Source organism: Narcine bancroftii, chromosome 6, assembly GCF_036971445.1.
Source record: "Narcine bancroftii isolate sNarBan1 chromosome 6, sNarBan1.hap1, whole genome shotgun sequence".
In the NCBI taxonomy this organism is placed as follows: Eukaryota; Metazoa; Chordata; class Chondrichthyes; order Torpediniformes; family Narcinidae; genus Narcine; species Narcine bancroftii.
Window position 1 is genome coordinate 183,832,864 of NC_091474.1, and position 19,839 is coordinate 183,852,702.

A 19,839-nucleotide genomic window follows, 5' to 3' on the forward strand; every position below is an offset into this window, starting at 1 on the left:
TGAATGCACCTCCTACAGGCCAATTTCTTTATTGAATGTTAATATGAAGATTTTGGCTAAAGTTTTGGCTTAAAGGCTGAAGAACATTTTACCGTCAATCATTTTGGAAGATCAAACTGGTTTTATTAAATGTCACTATTCTTATATTAATATACATCATTTATTGGATATCTATTCACCTCCCACTGCAGTCCTGGAATGTGTTCTCCCATTAGATGCAGAAAAAGCAATCGACTGAGTGGAGTGAGGATATCTATTTACGATCTTAGAAAAATATAATATTAGATGATGTTTTATTACATGGATTAAATTATTATATTCAATCCTATTGCTTCAATTCTTACTAACTTACAACAATCAAAACCTTTCACTCTCCCAACGGGATACCCATTAAGGCTGTTCTTAAGGCCATACTTTTTGATTTGGCCTGAGAGCATCTAGCCATTGCACTTCACTAGTGCAGAGATATTTTGGAGATCAAGACGAAGGAAACTATTCCCCTTTATGCAGATGACCTTTTGCTTCTCATATCAAACGCTGATACTTTTTTACCTTCCATATTACCTTTACTTTCTCAATTTAGTCAGTTTTCACGGTATAAATTAAATCTGCATAAAATTGAACTTTTCCCTTTAAACTCTCCTGTACTAACATATTCTAATTTTCCTTTTAAGATTGTGAAGGATCAATTTACTTATTTTGACATTACAATTACAAAGAATCATAAACATCTTTTTAGGGAAAATGTTTCTACATAAGCATGTGAAACTATCTTTAACAAAATGGTCTCTTTTATCTACCTCTTTGATGGGTCATCTTCATTCTATTTAAAATGAACATTTTACATAATGTTTGCATCTCTTTCCTCTATACCATTTTTTAATTCCTATATCATTTTTTGACACTCAATTTGCTGATATCCTCTTATAAATGGCAAGGAAAGCTCCTCTATTTAAATAAAGCTCATCTTCAAAGGTCTAAAAGGAATGGTGGTTTGGAGCTTCCTAATTCTCAGATTTTATTACTGAGTGGTCAATAGATGTAACCTTATGTTCTTGTTACAGTATCATAATTGAGTTGACCATCCTGGTTGGTTAGAAATGGAATTAAATTCCACCAAAAATGTTTCTATATCAGCACTTCTTGGGTCCTCATTTTCTTTTGCTTCATATAAACTGACTGACGATCCGGTTGTTAAATACAGTTTGAGAATATGGGTGCAGTTTAGAAGATATTTTGGATTTCAGGGCTTTTCTCTTGCAAGCCTCATTTTGTCCAATTACCTTTTTCAGCCCTCCTTGCAGGACTCTGCTTTTAATGATTGATATAGATTGGGTATTAAATATTTTAAAGACCTTTTTATTGATAACGGTTTTGCAGCTTTTGAACATTTTTTTTCAGATATTTATTGTGCCCACCACTCTCTCCTACGTTAACATAGTCCAAAGGTCTGACGTGTCCAAAGTCAAACTACCTCATTTTTATGCAGATATATCTCCTCATTGTGATAAATGCAACAATGCAGATGTTTCATTAATTCATGTGTTCTGGATGTGCCAGAGTCTTGAGAAATATTGGAATGAAGTATTAACTTAAATTTTAAACCTAATCCCTTAACTGCCTTATTTTCTATTGTTGGAGTGAATGGCATAACTTTAACAGCATCTGATCTGCATGTATTAGCTTTTATTTCTATTATGGTAAGGCTCAGATGTAGGGACATTGCTCTGCCTATTCATGTTCAATGGCTACATGACAACATGCCATATTTAAATTTAGAGAAAATTAGATGCTCAATTTCTGTTTTGAATTCAATTTTTTAACACTGCAGGTACCCTTTTTGAATTACTTTCTTAAGCTTTGATTTAATATGAAGGTAGAGGTAATTTATCACTCTGATAATAATTCTGTCTTCTTTCTTTTTGGTTAAACAACTTTTTTGGTAGTGGGTTTAGATATTTTTTAATAATAAAATATTAATACAATGTACTGTATATATCGGTGTATAAGTCAACTAGTAGATAGCTCAACTCCCCTTTTTTTTGCCTCATTTAATGGTTTTATGTTATATCTAGCTTATTAGATAACCCCCATTTTTCAGGCTGTCTGAGCCCCTCCCAGCCACAACCAATCACAAATAACAAAGCTGTAAATTAAGTAAGTTAAAAAAAACTCAGCCTCCCAGACAGCAACATCGATAGCCCACGGAGCTGGAACGGTGACATCGTGCTCCCAGTGGAAGCAGAAACCTCAGCCTACCAGGTAGGAGTGATGATGGTGACCTCAGGGACCAGAGTATATAAGTCGATCCCCTTTTTGAGAAATATTTTAGCATTTCACGACTCGACCTATACGCTGACTTAAAGGGTAATTTGTTTGATTGAGAATGTGGGGCACCTTGGATGAAATTATATGATTTAAGTGTACAGGGGAATCACGTTGCTCTCCATTGCAGGCAAAATCTTCGCTAGGATTCTACTAAATAGAATAATACCTAGTGTCGCTGAGAATACTCTCCCAGAATCACAGTGCGGCTTTCGCGCAAACAGAGGAACCACTGACATGGTCTTTGCCCTCAGACAGCTCCAAGAAAAGTGCAGAGAACAAAACAAAGGACTCTACATCACCTTTGTTGACCTCACCAAAGCCTTCGACACCGTGAGCAGGAAAGGGCTTTGGCAAATACTAGAGCGCATCGGATGTCCCCCAAAGTTCCTCAACATGATTATCCAACTGCACGAAAACCAACAAGGTCGGGTCAGATACAGCAATGAGCTCTCTGAACCCTTCTCCATTAACAATGGCGTGAAGCAAGGCTGTGTTCTCGCACCAACCCTCTTTTCAAACTTCTTCAGCATGATGCTGAACCAAGCCATGAAAGACCCCAACAATGAAGACGCTGTTTACATCCGGTACCGCACGGATGGCAGTCTCTTCAATCTGAGGCGCCTGCAAGCTCACACCAAGACACAAGAGAAACTTGTCCGTGAACTACTCTTTGCAGACGATGCCGCTTTAGTTGCCCATTCAGAGCCAGCTCTTCAGCGCTTGACGTCCTGCTTTGCGGAAACTGCCAAAATGTTTGGCCTGGAAGTCAGCCTGAAGAAAACTGAGGTCCTCCATCAGCCAGCTCCCCACCATGACTACCAGCCCCCCCACATCTCCATCGGGCACACAAAACTCAAAACGGTCAACCAGTTTACCTATCTCGTCTGCACCATTTCATCAGATGCAAGGATCGACAATGAGATAGACAACAGACTCGCCAAGGCAAATAGCGCCTTTGGAAGACTACACAAAAGAGTCTGGAAAAACAACCAACTGAAAAACCTCACAAAGATAAGCGTATACAGAGCCGTTGTCATACCCACACTCCTGTTCGGCTCCGAATCATGGGTCCTCTACCGGCACCACCTACGGCTCCTAGAACGCTTCCACCAGCGTTGTCTCCGCTCCATCCTCAACATCCATTGGAGCGCTCACACCCCTAACGTCGAGGTACTCGAGATGGCAGAGGTCGACAGCATCGAGTCCACGCTGCTGAAGATCCAGCTGTGCTGGATGGGTCACGTCTCCAGAATGGAGGACCATCGCCTTCCCAAGATCGTATTATATGGCGAGCTCTCCACTGGCCACCGTGACAGAGGTGCACCAAAGAAAAGGTACAAGGACTGCCTAAAGAAATCTCTTGGTGCCTGCCACATTGACCACCGCCAGTGGGCTGATAACGCCTCAAACCGTGCATCTTGGCGCCTCACAGTTTGGCGGGCAGCAGCCTCCTTTGAAGAAGACCGCAGAGCCCACCTCACTGACAAAAGGCAAAGGAGGAAAAACCCAACACCCAACCCCAACCAACCAATTTTCCCTTGCAACCGCTGCAATCGTGTCTGCCTGTCCCGCATCGGACTGGTCAGCCACAAACGAGCCTGCAGCTGACGTGGACTTTTTACCCCCTCCGTAAATCTTCGTCCGCGAAGCCAAGCCAAAGAAAAATCTTTTTGATTTTTAACATATATCCTTATGAACTCTGTATTTTTTGACATTAAATTTCAATGTTAATAAAAATATTGAATAAGAAAATATATTTACAAATCAGGCATTTTATTCAATCTCAAATTCCTGATTTTCCTAGAACACCTGAGGTGAATATTCTTGATGCAATTTTTGGAATACAGCCTTCCGGTAAATGGTTAATATCTGTTATTTGTGACAAATTGACTGGTCTAAGACATGTCCCTTTAGTCCAGATTAAGAAGGCCTGGCAGCAGGATTTGAACCTTTCACTATCCAATGAGGTTTGGGTATCTTCAAACTGATTAACACTACATCTCTGTCCGCTCACTACTGTCTGATGCAATTCAAAGTGGTACATGTATAAACTCAAATTTTCTCATTTTTACTCAGATGTAATTATTCTCGTTTTTACTCAGATGTGATTCCTTGTTAGGATAAGTGCAAAATAAGTGATGCTTCCTTAATCCATAGGAAAAAAATAGATACACAATTAATGATTTAAACATTAGATTCCAAATATCATGGGGCCCGTTCATGGACTATTACCATAATCTTAGGTTCAATGTTAATATAGAATTTTTGGCACTGTGTTGTCCCACTTCAGAGTGAGCTACCTTGTTTCATCAACATTAACTTTCAACCTTGTTTGGGATCAGGGGTTTGAAATTTTTACATTTATTACATCCATTCTTTATTATTGTGGCTGTGCCTTGGGAATTTATGATTATTCTCACAGTGTTTTTTTTTTCTGTAGCACATTCCATAATTGTACTGTACAAACTTATTATTACTGAAAATCAATAAAAATATAAAAGAAAATAAAAAATAAAATAGCCAGTAACTATCACATGGATTTTCCACAGAAAATAATAATAAATTGACTTATTCTTTAATTGTTATGGTAGAGAAATAAAATAGTTTTATTTTAAGCAAATAATATAGATAATACATAAAAATGAGAATGACACACCGAAGTGTACTTGTATCACAACAATTTTCTAATTAAAATGAGGAAATGTGTGCCAAAATCTACTGGAATTAGTTGATTGTCCAAATATTTATTGCCGACACCTTATGATATTAATAGTTTGAATTCACACCTTCTACCTCATTGAACTAAGATTACGGCACAGTTAATATAGTGGTTAGGCAAGGCTATTTACAAAATCAATGATTCGGGTTCGAATCCAGTGCTGTCTCAGGAGTTTGTACATGATACCCATATCTATATGGGTTTTCTCTGATTTCCTCACACATTCCAAAGATGTACAGGGTTAGTAAGTTAATTGGTCACATGAGTGTATTTGGGTGACAGGGGCTTGTGACCCAGAAGGGTCTGTTTAAAAAAATAACAATTAAATTAAAATGAATTAATTTGAGGAAAATGAATTTAACTTTGTTTCATGTGTATATTCAGCACCAATTAATACAATTTAGTCTGAGAATTTTAAATTTTAAATTTATTTACAGCATGATAGAAGCCTATTCTGGACATTTAAACACATGCTGCCCAATTATATTGTGACGAACCACACCACTCCATTATCAAACCTGCGTCCGTCCATAGCTGTGGGCCCCCACAGGATCATGAATTCCCAGTGGCTGGAGGGCACAAAGAACTCTGGGAGGTGCGTGACTTCAGAGGTCAGATGATTGTGATAGCGCACCAACTGCAATTATTTAAACTTCTGCAAAGATTTCATTAACTGTTCTGTTGCTTCAACTGACAGACATCTTCTGTTGTGCTTTATTCACTGCACCACTCTCTATACTGGTGACCCTGATGGTCCAAATGATATTTTGGACCTCACTATGGATGCACAGAATGCTGTTACGCTCAAACTTCCAGTATTTTGGACCTCGTAGCCACAAGTCTGTTTTGAGCAGGCCGAGGCCCAGTTCCATCTATGCCAGATTACAGCTGACATAACAAAGTATTACTATGTCATTGCATCGCTGGACCAAGACACCACATTGTTAATTTATTATGCTAGCCTCCAGGCAATAACAGGTATGAAGCCATATCATAAGTATTTTCAGCCTTTCTTGACACAACAGGGCAGCACAACTACTCTATATGGATGGTCTGGGCAACATGCACTCTTTCCAAACTAATTAAGGCGATGCTGGCACTCATGGACAGACACAATCCCTGTCTGCTTTTAGAGCAACTTTGTCTCGAGCAAATGCCAGAAGACATCCACTTGATGATTATAGATGAAGACTTTAATGACCCCCCATTGCTTAGCAGCCCGTGCTGATGAGATGTAGCATACTACACAGCATGGTAGACTTTTGGTTGGATGCATAGCGGTATCTCAGCAAAGGACATGAACCCTGCCCACTCTGGATAATAGTGCAGTGTCAGACTTTCCGGACGCAACCCAGACAGAGAGCAGTGGTGCTCTTACCATCAGAAATGCCAAGGCCAGCCAGCGGTAGTGGCTGCGATGCCCAGCCAGAAGAACAACCTCCTTTTCCTCTGGGATTGACACTCAGGCCATCGGTTCTTGGTCAACACTGGAGCAGAGGTTAGCGTGTTTCCCGCCTCCAGCCCAGGAAAGATGAGCCCTCCTCTCACATCTGCCAACAACAGCAGCATCCGGACGTACAGGTCATAGACAATACCACTCAATTTCAGCTCATCATGATTCAGCTAGGCCTTCATCATTGCTGATGTATCACAGCCACTCCTGGGAGCTGACGTTTTTGTGATCACAGTCCCTTCTAGTAGATCTCAAAGGTCGCCGCCTTGTTAATTCAAAGACTTTTCAGTCTTTCGCCTTGCACCCCACAGCATTGCCCGCACCTCACTTAACTCGGTGATTCTCTCAGACAATAAATACACAAGAATCCTAGTGGAATTTCCCAGCATTATTACTCCGCATTTCTCAACATGGAGTACAGCACCACATGCCAAATCATGGACGTCCCCTGCATGCTCAAGCGTGCAGGATACCTCTGGATAAATTGTGATTGGCTAAAGACAAATTCCAACATTTGGAGGAAATGGGGATTGGTCACCACTCTGGCAGCCCTTGGGCATCACCACTGCATATGGTACCTAAGATGTCTAGAGAGTGAAGACCTTGTGGGGACTATTGGCGTCTGAATAACATCACTACAGCAGATTGCTACCCAGTTCCCCATATACAGGATTTCTCTGTGATCCTTCAAGGTGCTAAGATTTTCTCCAAAATCAACCAGGTATATGGGTACCATCAGATCCCAGTTCACCTGGACAACATTCCTAAGACTGCCTTAATTGCCCCATTTGGACCATTTTAATTCCTCCCTATGCCTTTCAATTTAAAAAAATGTGGCCTAGACATTTCAAATTCTAGTGAACATAGTTATCCAGGGCCTGGATTTCATATTAATTTATTTGGACAACATCCTTATCACCAGGTCTCATCTCCATCAACTATGTCAGCGAACAGATGACCACAGATTAGCGATCAACCAAATGATTTTCTCGGCCACCGCATCAGTCAACATGAAGCGGTTCCACTTCCTTCCTGGGTCAAAGTCATTTGCCAATTTCCAAAACCCTCTACCATTAAAGGCCTGAGGAGTTCGTTGGCATGATTAACTTTTACCATCATTTCATGCCAGGTGCACCCAAAGTTATGCAGCCACTTTTCAAACTCTTGTCCAGACATCCCAAGGAACTGAAATTGAATGATGAGGCCGCAGCCGCATTCGAGGCTGCCAAAGAAGCGCTAGCGAGGGCCGGTATGCTCATGCATTCGAGGGTTGATGTGCCAACAGCTCTGATGGTAGATGCATCAGGCACTGCAGTAGGCAGGGTCCTGGAGCAGCTCATCAACGGCATCTTGAAATCACTAGCATTCTTTAATCATCATTTGAGACAACTGGAGCAAAGGTATAGTGTTTTTGACAGGGTACTCGTTGTGCTCTTCTTGGCCATGTGGCATTTTCAGTTTCCTAGAGAGCACAGGATTCATGGATCACAAGCCATTGAGTTTCACCTTCACCATGAAGTCAGATCTGTGTTCAGCACGACAACAACAACAACTCTCCTACATTTCAGAGTTTATGATGACGATAAAATACATAGCTGGGAAGAACAATCTAGTCACTGACACGTTGTCCCACACCACCATCACTCGCCTCCATTCACCTGCTCCTGCTATAGACTACACGGCTTTGGCAGCAGCTTAGCAGGAAGATGAAGAGATGTTCATGTATTGCACTGCCATATCAGGACTGAACTTGGAGGACATACATTTTGATCCAGCAAATGCCTCCCTATTTTGTGACGTATCCACTGGCCAACCATTTTACCTGCTGCGTTGCGATGTCGGGTGTTTGATGTCATACACAGTTTGGCTCACCCTTCATTTAGGTTGACAATAAGGCTCATGGCTGGCAAATTGATGTGGCATCGCCTGCATAAGCAAGTCAGCATTTGGGCAAGGATATGCATCCAGTGCCAGACGCAAAAAGTTCAGCACCACACCAAACCCCATGACAGGTTTTTGCACCCATTTAGTGCAGGTTTAATCACATCCACATGGATATTGTCGGCCCATTGTCCTCGCCCAAGGGCACTACTCACCCGTTCACAATAGTAGACAGGTTCATGAGATGGCTAGAGTTTGTCCCACTCTCTGACACCTCCGCCTCAGCTTGTGCAAGAGCCATCATCGTGTTTTCGACTACCTATGCTTATCTCCTCTGACAGAGGAGCTCAGTTTATGTCCAAGTTATGGTCCATAATTGCACAGTTGTGGGCACACAACTGCAATGGTCAGCCACCTATCATCCCCAGTCCAGTGGCTTAGTGGAAAGTTTTCACTGTCATATGAAAACACCTCTCATTGGCACATCTTAAGGCACCAGATTGGATAAATGAACTGCCTTGGGTACTTTTAGGTATCTTTTACCACACTGAAGGAAGATGTAGCTATGTCCTCCACAGAATTGGTTTACAGAAGCCCCCTAATAGTCCCAGGGGATTTCATTTCAGCAAGATGTAGATAGCAGGAATCTCCCACTTTGGTACTCACACTCTTTTTTTAAAACTTTATTTATAATTTTAAAAATACAAAAAAAATCCCCTTTTACAAAAGTACATTAGTAAAATACAAAATCATAAATTAGTGAATTAATAAACAACCCATCCCCCACCCCTCTACCCCCTAAAAAAGACCTAAACTGCCCCTACTTCTACATAATAATGGAGCCTTTTACAAAAATAAGTTCCTTAATAATACATATATAAAAATAATTAATGTATGTAAATTAACAGATACTAGGACCCATACATTTTAAATATGAATAACAAATTCAAGCTATTTCAACAATGCAATATTAAATCTCCATATATAACTAGTTTGAACCATATCAGAGCTAGTACATGAAATTAATGAACATGAATGATCTGACAACATTTGACTTTTATAATCAGCATTAATTATTCTCCCTTGCAATTGGGCAGGTATTTTAAAAAATCAATTCTTGAAAAAGATTCATGTCTAGCTGAATAAAACGAAAAATCTTTTTCAATCGGATTCAACCTTCTCCAAATTTCCACCAAATTTAAATCTTTCATAACCTCCGCCAAATGCTCACCCATCTTTAATTTTTTTACAGGCTTTGGGGATTTATCCAACAAAGGTTCCAAACAACAATTATAATATCCTCCCACCAATATATTATCATTCGTTTGATTCAATGCCAAAAAAGTTTCAGTAATAAACTTTTCCTCATCTACATTAGGAGCATAAACATTTAACAACGTCCATGCTTCAGCAAAAATCTTACAATTAACCATCAATACCCTACCCTTCTTTTCCGACATTAAATCTAATGTAAAAGGCAAATTTTTAGGAATTAAAATTGCCACTCCACAAGCTTTAGAATTAAAAGAAGATGAAATAACTTGGCCATCCCAGTCCCTTTTTAATTTTGAATGTTCTTTTTCAGTCAAATGAGTTTCTTGTAAAAAAGCAATGTCCACTTTCATTTTCTTAATATAAGCTAATACATGCTTCCTTTTTATCGGATTATTCAAACGCCTAACATTAAAAGTTGCAAAATTTAAGTTAGACATTTTAACTACAATAAATCAGGCACACAATAAAAATACAAATTCAAGAAAGGCTCCAAACTACTTTTAAGTATATATAAACCCCCCCCCCAAAAAAAAACTCTTAAACTAAAACAGAAATATCCACCCTCAAAATAACTGCAAGTGTAGTACCACCCCCCCCCCCACCCTCTATTAACCAGGTGTGGTTAATACCAACAGTGGCTGATGGCTTCATACTCACACTCTTAAGGTGGGTTCACTGGTACCTATCCTAGCCACCTGAACTCAAGGACTACCTTTATGTATTCCTGTGCAGGGATGCACACAGGGCATATGAAGGTCCTTTCAAGGTGGTTCAGAATGACACCTCCACATTTTTTAGACATTGGCGGCAGGCAAGAAATGGTTTCAGTAGATTGACTAAAGATGGCACATGCGGACCTAGGTCAGCCAGTACAGTTGGGATGTCCCTGGCGCAGGATGCATCCGCCAGCCAGTTCTAGCTGTATAGGTGAGACTGTGGTTTCACCTCCAAACTCCGGATCTTGGGGGGTGGGGGTGATGTGGCGAACCGTGCCACTCCATTATCAAACCAGCATCCGTAGTTGCGGGCCCCCACAGGATCGGGAGTTCCCGGTTTTTACCCATGAATCAGACTATGCTGATAAGAGAAGTAAGGATTATGCTGTCTGATATATGGCATGTCCTTTTTGATGAAGGGAACATGCCATGCTCTCAATATTCTTCCCACTCATTCACACAACTGTGCACTATAGTCAATGCTTTCATTTTCCAATTGCCTCAGGACATAATTAATGAAAAATGTTATTGATATGAAGGCAGAAATTCAGAACATTAGAAGAGAGGACAAAGGAGATGGAATTTTTAAGTTAATCTAAAATAAACCCATCTGCTTAAACTTGAATAAGCATCAAACCCACATGGCATATGTATATTTCATGATTTATGCTGTATTAATTTCTTAATGTCCCCTGGATATGAACTGTTAGAGCATGGTTTCTGGTCTGATATTCTTTCAGAGCAATGGTCTATTATACTTGCTGACATAAGTAAGATAATATCTGCTCTTTTTAATTAGACTGATGGGAATTAAATTTACTTGCTTTGTTGGTAATAATGTTAGTATAAGGAAAACATCTGTATTAATATGCAAACCAAGATCCAAACTACAGATCTATCAATTGCACAGATAGGAACTGTTGTTTGGATCTTAGCTAGATAAGTAAAGAAAGGTTGATAAATAAAGAGAGGTGATGAGTCAGCATTCAGGAGGAAGATTGAAAACTTGGCTGAATGGTGCACCAACAACAACCTTGCTCTCAATGTCACCAAAACTAAGGAGCTAATTGCTGACTTCAGGAAGGGAAATCCAGAGGTGTACAAACCAGTGATCATTGGGGGATCAGAGGTAGAGAGGATGAGCAAATTTAAGTTCTTGGGAGTCACTATCTTAGAGGAACTTTCCTGGACTCATCACACTAATGGTATCACAAAGAAAGCATGTCAGTGCCTTTACTTCCACAGGAGTTTGCAGAGGTTTGGTATGACACCAAAAACCCCTCGAAAATTTCTACAGATTTGTGGTGGAAAGTGTGCTGACCGACTGCATCATAATCTGGTATGGGGACACCAATGCCCTAGCATAAAAGTTAGTTGACACAACTCAGGACATCACAGGCAAAATGCTCCCCACTATCAAGATCATCTATAGAGGACACTGCCATTGGAGAGCAGCAGCAATCATCAAAGATCCTCACCACCCAGCACATGCTCTGTTCTCACTGCTACCATCATGAAAGAGGTATGGGTGTCACATGAATCACACCACCAGGTTCAGGAACAACTGCTACCCCTCCAGCATTAGACTCCTCAACAACAAACTCAATCAGAGACTTATTTAAGGACGCTTATTTTGTGCTTTGTTAATTTTTTTAATTCTCTCTGCATTGCACAATTTGATTACATTTTTCTATTTGTTTATGTCTGTACGTTGAGTCATTTTTTGCTCTGCCATTAAGTGGTAATTCTCCCTCGCCTGCAGGAAAAAAGAATATCAGGGTTGTATCTGATGTCATGTCTGTACTCTGACAATAAATCTAAAATCTGAAAAAAATACATCTGAAATTAAAAAAAAACAAATATGGTAGAAAGCATGGACGATTTAAGATTCCTTTATTGTCACATAACAGTGCAGAACATGTAATATTTCACAAAATTCCCCTCTGCCTGCTGAAAGGCAAAGAAAGAGTTGCCATTAGTGTCGCCCAGCATCCCTTACAGTAAGAGAGGAAAAGAAACAAAAGACAGTCCCTTCAGAGTCAGTCATTTCCCAGCCAGTTTTTTTCCCCCAATTATATTGACATTAGTCAAATTGAAAGGAGAATCAAATCCAAATTTGTTTCAAGACTCATACTGGCATTTATGAATCTGCTGAGAATTCCCCGAGCACATTTTGAGTAGACATTGTGTTTATTGCACATAAAATAAGGGTTTCCTCCAAAGCGCTGCCCAACTCTCTTCCTATAACGTATGAAGAAAACTTAAACTTCCGTACGTGATGCTGCTAAATCAGGAGAATATCCCAAGCAATTCCTGAGATTTGAAACATGATAAGAAAGTCACCTGACTTGCCCAATGCAGCTCAGCAGTTATAGGAAGGCAAGAAATGGAGCAACCCAACAGTTCAGGTTGGTAATGCAGGAAAGGGGAGCAATCTCAGTGCACAAGCCATTACACCACAATTAAAATGATTTGTGTGAGCAGTTGTCATAAATGGTTTCAAAATACATTTGCACCAATTTTAGGGCAACAAAACATTGTTGCATGGCTTTCTCGTGCTATTTTAAAATGTTCTGAGAAGATTGTGATGTATAACCACTATTTAAACTCTGTGTGGCCGGGCTGTCTTGTGCAATGCTGTTCAGAACAGCATGTTTTTCTATGAAGTTCCAAATTAATTTCTCGCAGTTGCTGACATAGCCATGAACTTGGAGTTGTACAATTTATTATTGAGGGCTAGGAATATGAGATCTCCAGAAACTGATGGATTACATCACCCACACAAGTACACAAGGGAGCCAGGGAGAACCTCAGTCTACCTGGAGGTGATACTGGAAGGAGAGTGCAGCATTCCCCAATACTGCATACCAGTGGTATGAAAAATACCATGAACGAATGAAAGTAGTCATGGGGAGTTGCTGCAACTTATACATTATCATCCTTTTCTGGGTCTTGATTTAACAGCTTGCCGACACCTTTGCTTGCACATGTACAACCTATTTCTGCCTCCATTCTCTTTTCTGTTTTTTCCCCCTGCTGCTCACCCATCCCATTCCCTGCTGCTCTGCCTCTCTCTCTCTCTCTCTCTCTCTCTCTCTCTCTCTCTCTCTCTCTCTCTCTCTTATTCCCAACAATTCTGCCTCTCCCCCATTCCCAACTGGTCTGTCTCTCTCTTCCCAAACCTTACTGCTTTGTTTCTCTCTATATATTATTCCCTGCTGCTCTGCCTCTCTCCCTCTCTCTCTCTCTCTCTCTCTCTCTCTCTCTTATTCCCAACAATTCTGCCTCTCCCCCATTCCCAACTGCTCTGTCTCTCTCTTCCCAAACCTTACTGCTTTGTTTCTCTCTATATATTATTCCCTGCTGCTCTGCCTCTCTCTCTCTCATTCACTCACTATCTCTCTCTCACTTCCTCCCTCTCCCTCTCTTTCCCATTCCCTGCTGCTCTGCTAAGTTTTCCAATTTGAAAGTCTTATTTTCTTCTCTCCACAATGAGAATGATAGAATTATACAGCACAGAAGAGCTCCGGCCCAATTTGTCCATGCCAAGCAAGTGTCATTCTGAGCGAATTCCACGGGCCTGCATTTGGATAATGTCCTTCTAAAACCTTCCTATCCATTTATCCATAGAGTCATACAGCACAGAACAATTCTGGCACTGGACTAGCATAGTCACTCACACACTGACCTAGCAGACCAAATTATTAAGTTCAAGGTCAACTTTATTTGTTGCTTTAAAATCATCCTGCAAACCAGTGCCACCATTAAAAAAAAGCAAGACAATGTTTCTCCAAGACCACGGTGCTACATAAAAACAGCACAAACTACAAAAAACAGCGGATGTACAGTAGCACCAGGTCCGAAGAGGCCACTGCAAGAGACTGCCGTGCCACCATCTTGGACCTTAGCCGCCACTATATCCTCCGCAGGACACAAAAACATCACCGAAGTAATCTATTTTTCTTTCACTGAAACTACAATTTACACCAAATTACTCTAAATAGCTAAAGAAATACAGTACTACAATATATTAATTATCAAAATCTAGATAGGCACAGTAAATACAGGTTGCAATATCAGTAGGTGTTAAAATGTTTGCTAGCTTGAGTGAAGAAAGCGTTTGCTCGGTCCGGTGAGGCTGGTGCCATCTTAGGCCAAGTTTACCAGAATCTGCTAGACTCTAGATGTAAAAAGTCTGCCAGCTTCAGAGGTAACCACCACACAGTTCTCTATCCCTTGGAGTCCAAAGCCTCAGCATCATCCACCACAAGCTCCCCGCGATCCAGGATGACTCATCCTCCAGGACCCCTGCACTGGACCCACAACTCCACTGCTCTGGACACCATGGAACACCTCCTCCTCATACTCCTCCACATCTCCACTGCTGGCTGGATGGTAAGGGTCTTTGATGATTCTCTGAGCCCCCTTTAAGCAACAATCCCTGTAGATATCGCAGATAGAGAGGAAGGAGACCCCAGTGATCGTCTCAGCAGTTTTAATTGCACTCCATACTGACGTCCAATCTGATGCTTTGCAGCTCCCATACCACAATAAAAGAGAGTGAGGACATTCTCTATTGTGCTCCTATAGAACATTGTTAGAATGGTGGCCGGTAGCCCAGCCCTCCTCAACCTCCCTAGGCAATGTAGGTACTGCTCCACAAACTCATGAGGAAGTGTTGTAGGACCAGGATACATCGTCTTTAAATGGACGCCAAGGAACTTTGTTCCCTACACTCTCTCAATAGTGCCATTCATATAATAGGCACATTCAATTACCAAGAACGAGTCAAGATGCCTTTTGGAAATTTAACATAATTACAACTTTGAATTGCTCCTATAGGTTACATTCAGCAGCAAAGTCATATCTCATCTCCTTCTGTTACGAATTGTTCTTTATTGAAAATCATTGTTGTTTGAATAATCACAAAGGACGATGTCTGAAGCTTTAATATCATGCTTCCTTTGAAGATAGTTTGTTAAAAACACACTTTTTTGAGTATGGATCCCAAACTATTAAGTTACAGATGCAAAATAATGATTGATATCTCATATAGACTGCAAGGTGAGAGATTTGGTTGTAGTTTCTAACAAGGCCATGTATATCGTAATTAACTGAAATAGCAATATCCATAGCTGCTGCTCAAATATTAAATTTAAATTGTATTTTTAACCTCAGTGAGTATTCCACATTTCATTATCTGTATAGTACTGTATTAAACATGTACTATCATTCCATACATACAAGTTTTCTAAGGGGCCATTTGATGAGCAACTGTAAAATTTGCAAATGAGAGAAGCTGCCTGCCATGACGATATTCTGCCCCTGAGGTTAATTCTTGATGTGGCGGATGCTCGGATGGAAAAGGCACTGTGACCATTCATATGTTGGCCTGTGAATGATGATAACAGTTCAACTTATTTAATTAATAGTGTTGTTCTGAAAATGTCTGTCACGGTCGCATACTTGGGAGGAGAGTGAGAGGGTCAGGATCACACTTGTGGCAGTGAGCCAATGAGAAGGTCAGAGGAGTTTCACTGGGTGGTGTTTGGGGAGTTGAAGAATGTTGTGTCTTGTGAATGAAAGAAAGCCGACTTCATGGTGTGTTGAAAGGAACGAGTGAGTTTATTCCTTATTTGTTTGTAAGCTGTGATAAATCAGTGACCCCATGTGTTCACAGTACCTTCTAATTTAAAATGGATACTGATGAGGATAAACCCAACAGGTGCAGTTCAAACTGAAGATTCCCCTCTTTTTTTATTAATAATACACCAGCATGGTTCATTATCCTTGAAGCGTGTTTCTCTGCCTTCAGTGTGACAAGTCAGAAGACGAAGTACAGTTTACTTGTTGAATATCTTCCAGAGCAGATTGCCAGTGAAGTGGAGGATGCCTTAGTGGATCTACTCAGCAATCTCCCATACGAAATGCATAAGGTGCTATTCTGTGGCATACTCAGCTATGAAGGGAATTGAGGGAGACTCTTATTGCCCAATTACTAGCTAACGACAGCCTAGACAATAGGGAACCGTCACGGATGTTGAGGAGGTGGCGCAGGCTAAGGGAACAGACCCTGTCAAAGATGATTTTTGGAAACAGAGGTTCCTCCGATGTTTACCTTGTCATTTTCAAGAGCATTTGGTGAATGCTTTTTGAATGTCCACCCTCAATCAGTTGGTGATTCAGGGGAGTAAATTTAAGATGGAGATGAGGAAAAACTTTTTCCCAGAGAGTAGTGAATCTGTGGAATTCTCTACCCAGGGAAGTGGTTGAGGCTACATCATTAAACATATTTAAAGTTTAGTTAGATAGATTTTTACAAAAATAAAAGAATAAGGGATTTGGGGGAAAGGCGGGAAGGTGGAGTTGAGTCAATGATCAGCCATGATCTTATTGAATGGCAGAGCAGGCTCGATGGGCCGGATAGCCGACTCCTGCTCCTATTTCTTATGTTCTTATGTCCACAGCCTCTGCATTGAGGATAGAAGGACTGGCTTCTTCCCCTAGTCAACAGGAGCAAATGGAACTGGAACAGCTGCTTACTGCACCTTGTGAAATGCCAGCACCTTCACAATCAAAGATAGCGCCAGCATCATATCAATTGAAGATAACTTGTTGGAGCAGAAAATAGGAGCACTGACTATGCAGGTCCAGGCTTTGAGCATGCAATGGAATTCCTTCCTTCAACTTGGTTGGAATTGTGATGGTTGAGGACATGGTAGAGGTGAAAGACGGTGTTTTTTTTATTGGAAGCACCAGAGATTTGGTGCTGTTACCTGGTCATATCAGCCACCTTGTGACTTCTACAAATGGCAGCCGGGAAATGATTAGGCCTGGCAGTAGAGGCAACTGCTGCCCATGGGCACATCAGCTGCCATCTTTTCCTCAAAGACCATCTCTCAAGTGTTCAGTTTCTTGTTGATTCCGATGCAGAGATTTCAGTGGTCCCTCCAACCACAGAGGAATGCAGGCATCCCAAAATGTCATGAGTTTTTTTCAGCCATGAATGATTCTCATATTCAAACATATGGCCAGAGGTAATTCATGTTGGATTTCAGTCTCAAGAAACATTTTTGATGGGTTTTCACAGTTGCAAATGTGACTAATTCCATTTTGGATGCAGATTTCTTGCCACATTTTTCTTTGTTGGTGGATTTGAAAATTCACTGTGTCGTGGACCACAGCTCTTGTATGCAAGTGAACTGCATCTGTCATCCCTCCAATGTCATCAGGTGCCTGATGATCCCTCAACCTGTCTCCTGCCCTTTCCAACCTTTGCTCAAGTGAGCCCATCGTATTGTCATATAGAGACTTAGGGGGTAGTGCAGACTTGTAGATTACCCCCAGACCATCTTAAAATCACAAAATTGGAATTCAACCACATGAAAGAGTTGGATATAGTCTGCAGATCTGACAGCTGCTGGGCTTCACCATTGTATATGGTTCCAAAAAAATCTCCCAGGGATTGGCAGTTGTAATGAATCTGTGTTAATATTAATATTTAGGTTAATGTTAAGCTATATTTCTTGAAATTATGTATTAGGTTAGTTGTGGTTTGGTTACAGGGTTACACACTCAGATCACAATACATTTACAGAGCACCATTGTACTCAGAGAAGAGAGTTCATTCTCAGAGTCGATGCATCTGGAAAGCAGAGCCATAATGGAACAGAAGTGTTCTTAATTGAAACTCAAGTACCAGGTGTGGTTCTTAAAAGCAATTAAGCATCTTGAACAGAGATGAGGTCATTGAGAAATATTAAATTCAGATATTTTTGGATTAGTTTTCAGAAGTCAAGACTGTGTGACACATACACAGGAGTTGGAACCATGAGGAAATCAGGGTTGATTACAGTAACCATAATAAGTGCTGTTCTGTGTTACTTCTTACAAAAGGGAAATACAGAAAATAAGTGGATTTCAAAAGGGAAACCACTTTTCTGACTGCTCTTTTGAAAATAAAGAGTGCAGCCTCATCGTGGAAGAAAACTCTGTGAAGCTTAAGAAGAAGAAAATTTGTCCTGGAAAGACAGGGTTTGTATTATCCTATTCACAGGAGATACAACATAAATGGCTTTTAAATAAGTAAATCACTTCTCATTTGTGCCTAGAAAATGCCACTCCTTTATGAAGGAAAATCTTTGAAGGACAATTCATCAAAATAAGTGTGAGTTTCAAAGGGCCTGATGATTAAAAGCTCTTTATAATTATTTCTGAAATGAAAATTTAAGACCTTCATGCAAGACGAAAATGATGCTGAAGTTTTAAAAATTGACTTTACACTTTTGGGATGTTAACACACACACTTATTTACATTTGCACTTAGTAGGGTTTAAATTTAGAGTTGAAGTTAGAGATAATTAAGAAGTGTCATGTTATTATAGTTTAATAAAACTATTATTTGAATTTACCATTGTCAAGTGAATTTGCCATTACTGTTGCGTTGTGTGTGCTATCAAAGTCTCTCTAGTCCCCAACAAAATTAAAGGGGTTATTAGTTTGTAACAGAGGCCTTGTGGTGATTATCGTGCCCTGAACATACTTGACCGATACACCATTCCCAATTTCAAGATTTCTCAGCAAATCTCCATGGCAAACATGTATTTTCAAAACTAGATCCAGTATGAGCTTACTATCAGATTCCAGTTGAGACTCCTGATGTCGCAAAGACAGCAGTAATTACCCCTTTCAGCACATCTGAGTTTCTGCGAATACCATTCAGTTTATGGAATGCAGCTCAGACATTCCAGTGGTTTATGAACCTTGTACTTGCCGGCCTCAATTTTGTGTTTGTTTACATCGACGATATTCTGATCGCAAGTGTAGATGAAGAGAAGCACAAGCGCCAACTTATATCATTGTTTCAGAGGTTTGATGAGTTTGGCCTTGTGATCAATCCCAGTAAATGCATTTTTGGCACTGCTGATCTTATATTTTTGGAATGTAGAATTATGCCACATAGTATTTTGCCCAAAGAATCGAAAGTGCAAGAATTTCAAGAATTTTATACACCCATTATGTATGGTCAGTTGTGACATATTTTTAGGCATGATGAATTTTTATTGTCCATTCCAGCCAAATATTGCAGCATCTCTCTTACCCCTCATTGAACTACTAAAAGGATCCAATAATTCCATGTCCAAAATACCATTAACTTTGGGAGATAATGCTGTGTGGGCTTTCAGCGATTTGAAGACTGCTCTTGCTAATGCTACGATGCTTGTACATCAAAAGCCCAACCATCTTGATCTCTCTTATCATAGGTGCATCTGTCAGTGCTGTGGGAGCAGCCTTAGGACAACGAGTCCGTGGGCAATTGGAACCTCTGGCAATTTTTTTCAGCCAAGCTTTGTCACCGGCTCAGAAAAAATATATTACCTTTGGTTGAAAACTCTTGGCCATTTATCTCGCAGTGAAACATTTCCACTTTTTATTGGAAGCTCATCCTTTCTCCACTTGTACAGACC

General features: G+C 40.4%; 1 protein-coding gene across 7 annotated transcripts in view; it reads left to right on the forward strand.

Annotated features, from left to right (window-relative positions):
- nkain2 (sodium/potassium transporting ATPase interacting 2) overlaps nucleotides 1–19,839 on the forward strand; it is a 544,966-nt gene that overhangs the window by 451,687 nt on the left and 73,440 nt on the right. For 6 of the 7 annotated variants that reach the window (XM_069886894.1, XM_069886898.1, XM_069886900.1 and 3 more), the window contains one exon: nucleotides 5,485–5,658. The exons of the other annotated variant lie outside the window; for it this stretch is intronic. In XM_069886894.1, the coding sequence (XP_069742995.1) occupies nucleotides 5,485–5,658 (174 nt within the window). The remainder of the gene's footprint in view (nucleotides 1–5,484; nucleotides 5,659–19,839) is intronic. 7 annotated transcript variants of the gene reach the window in all.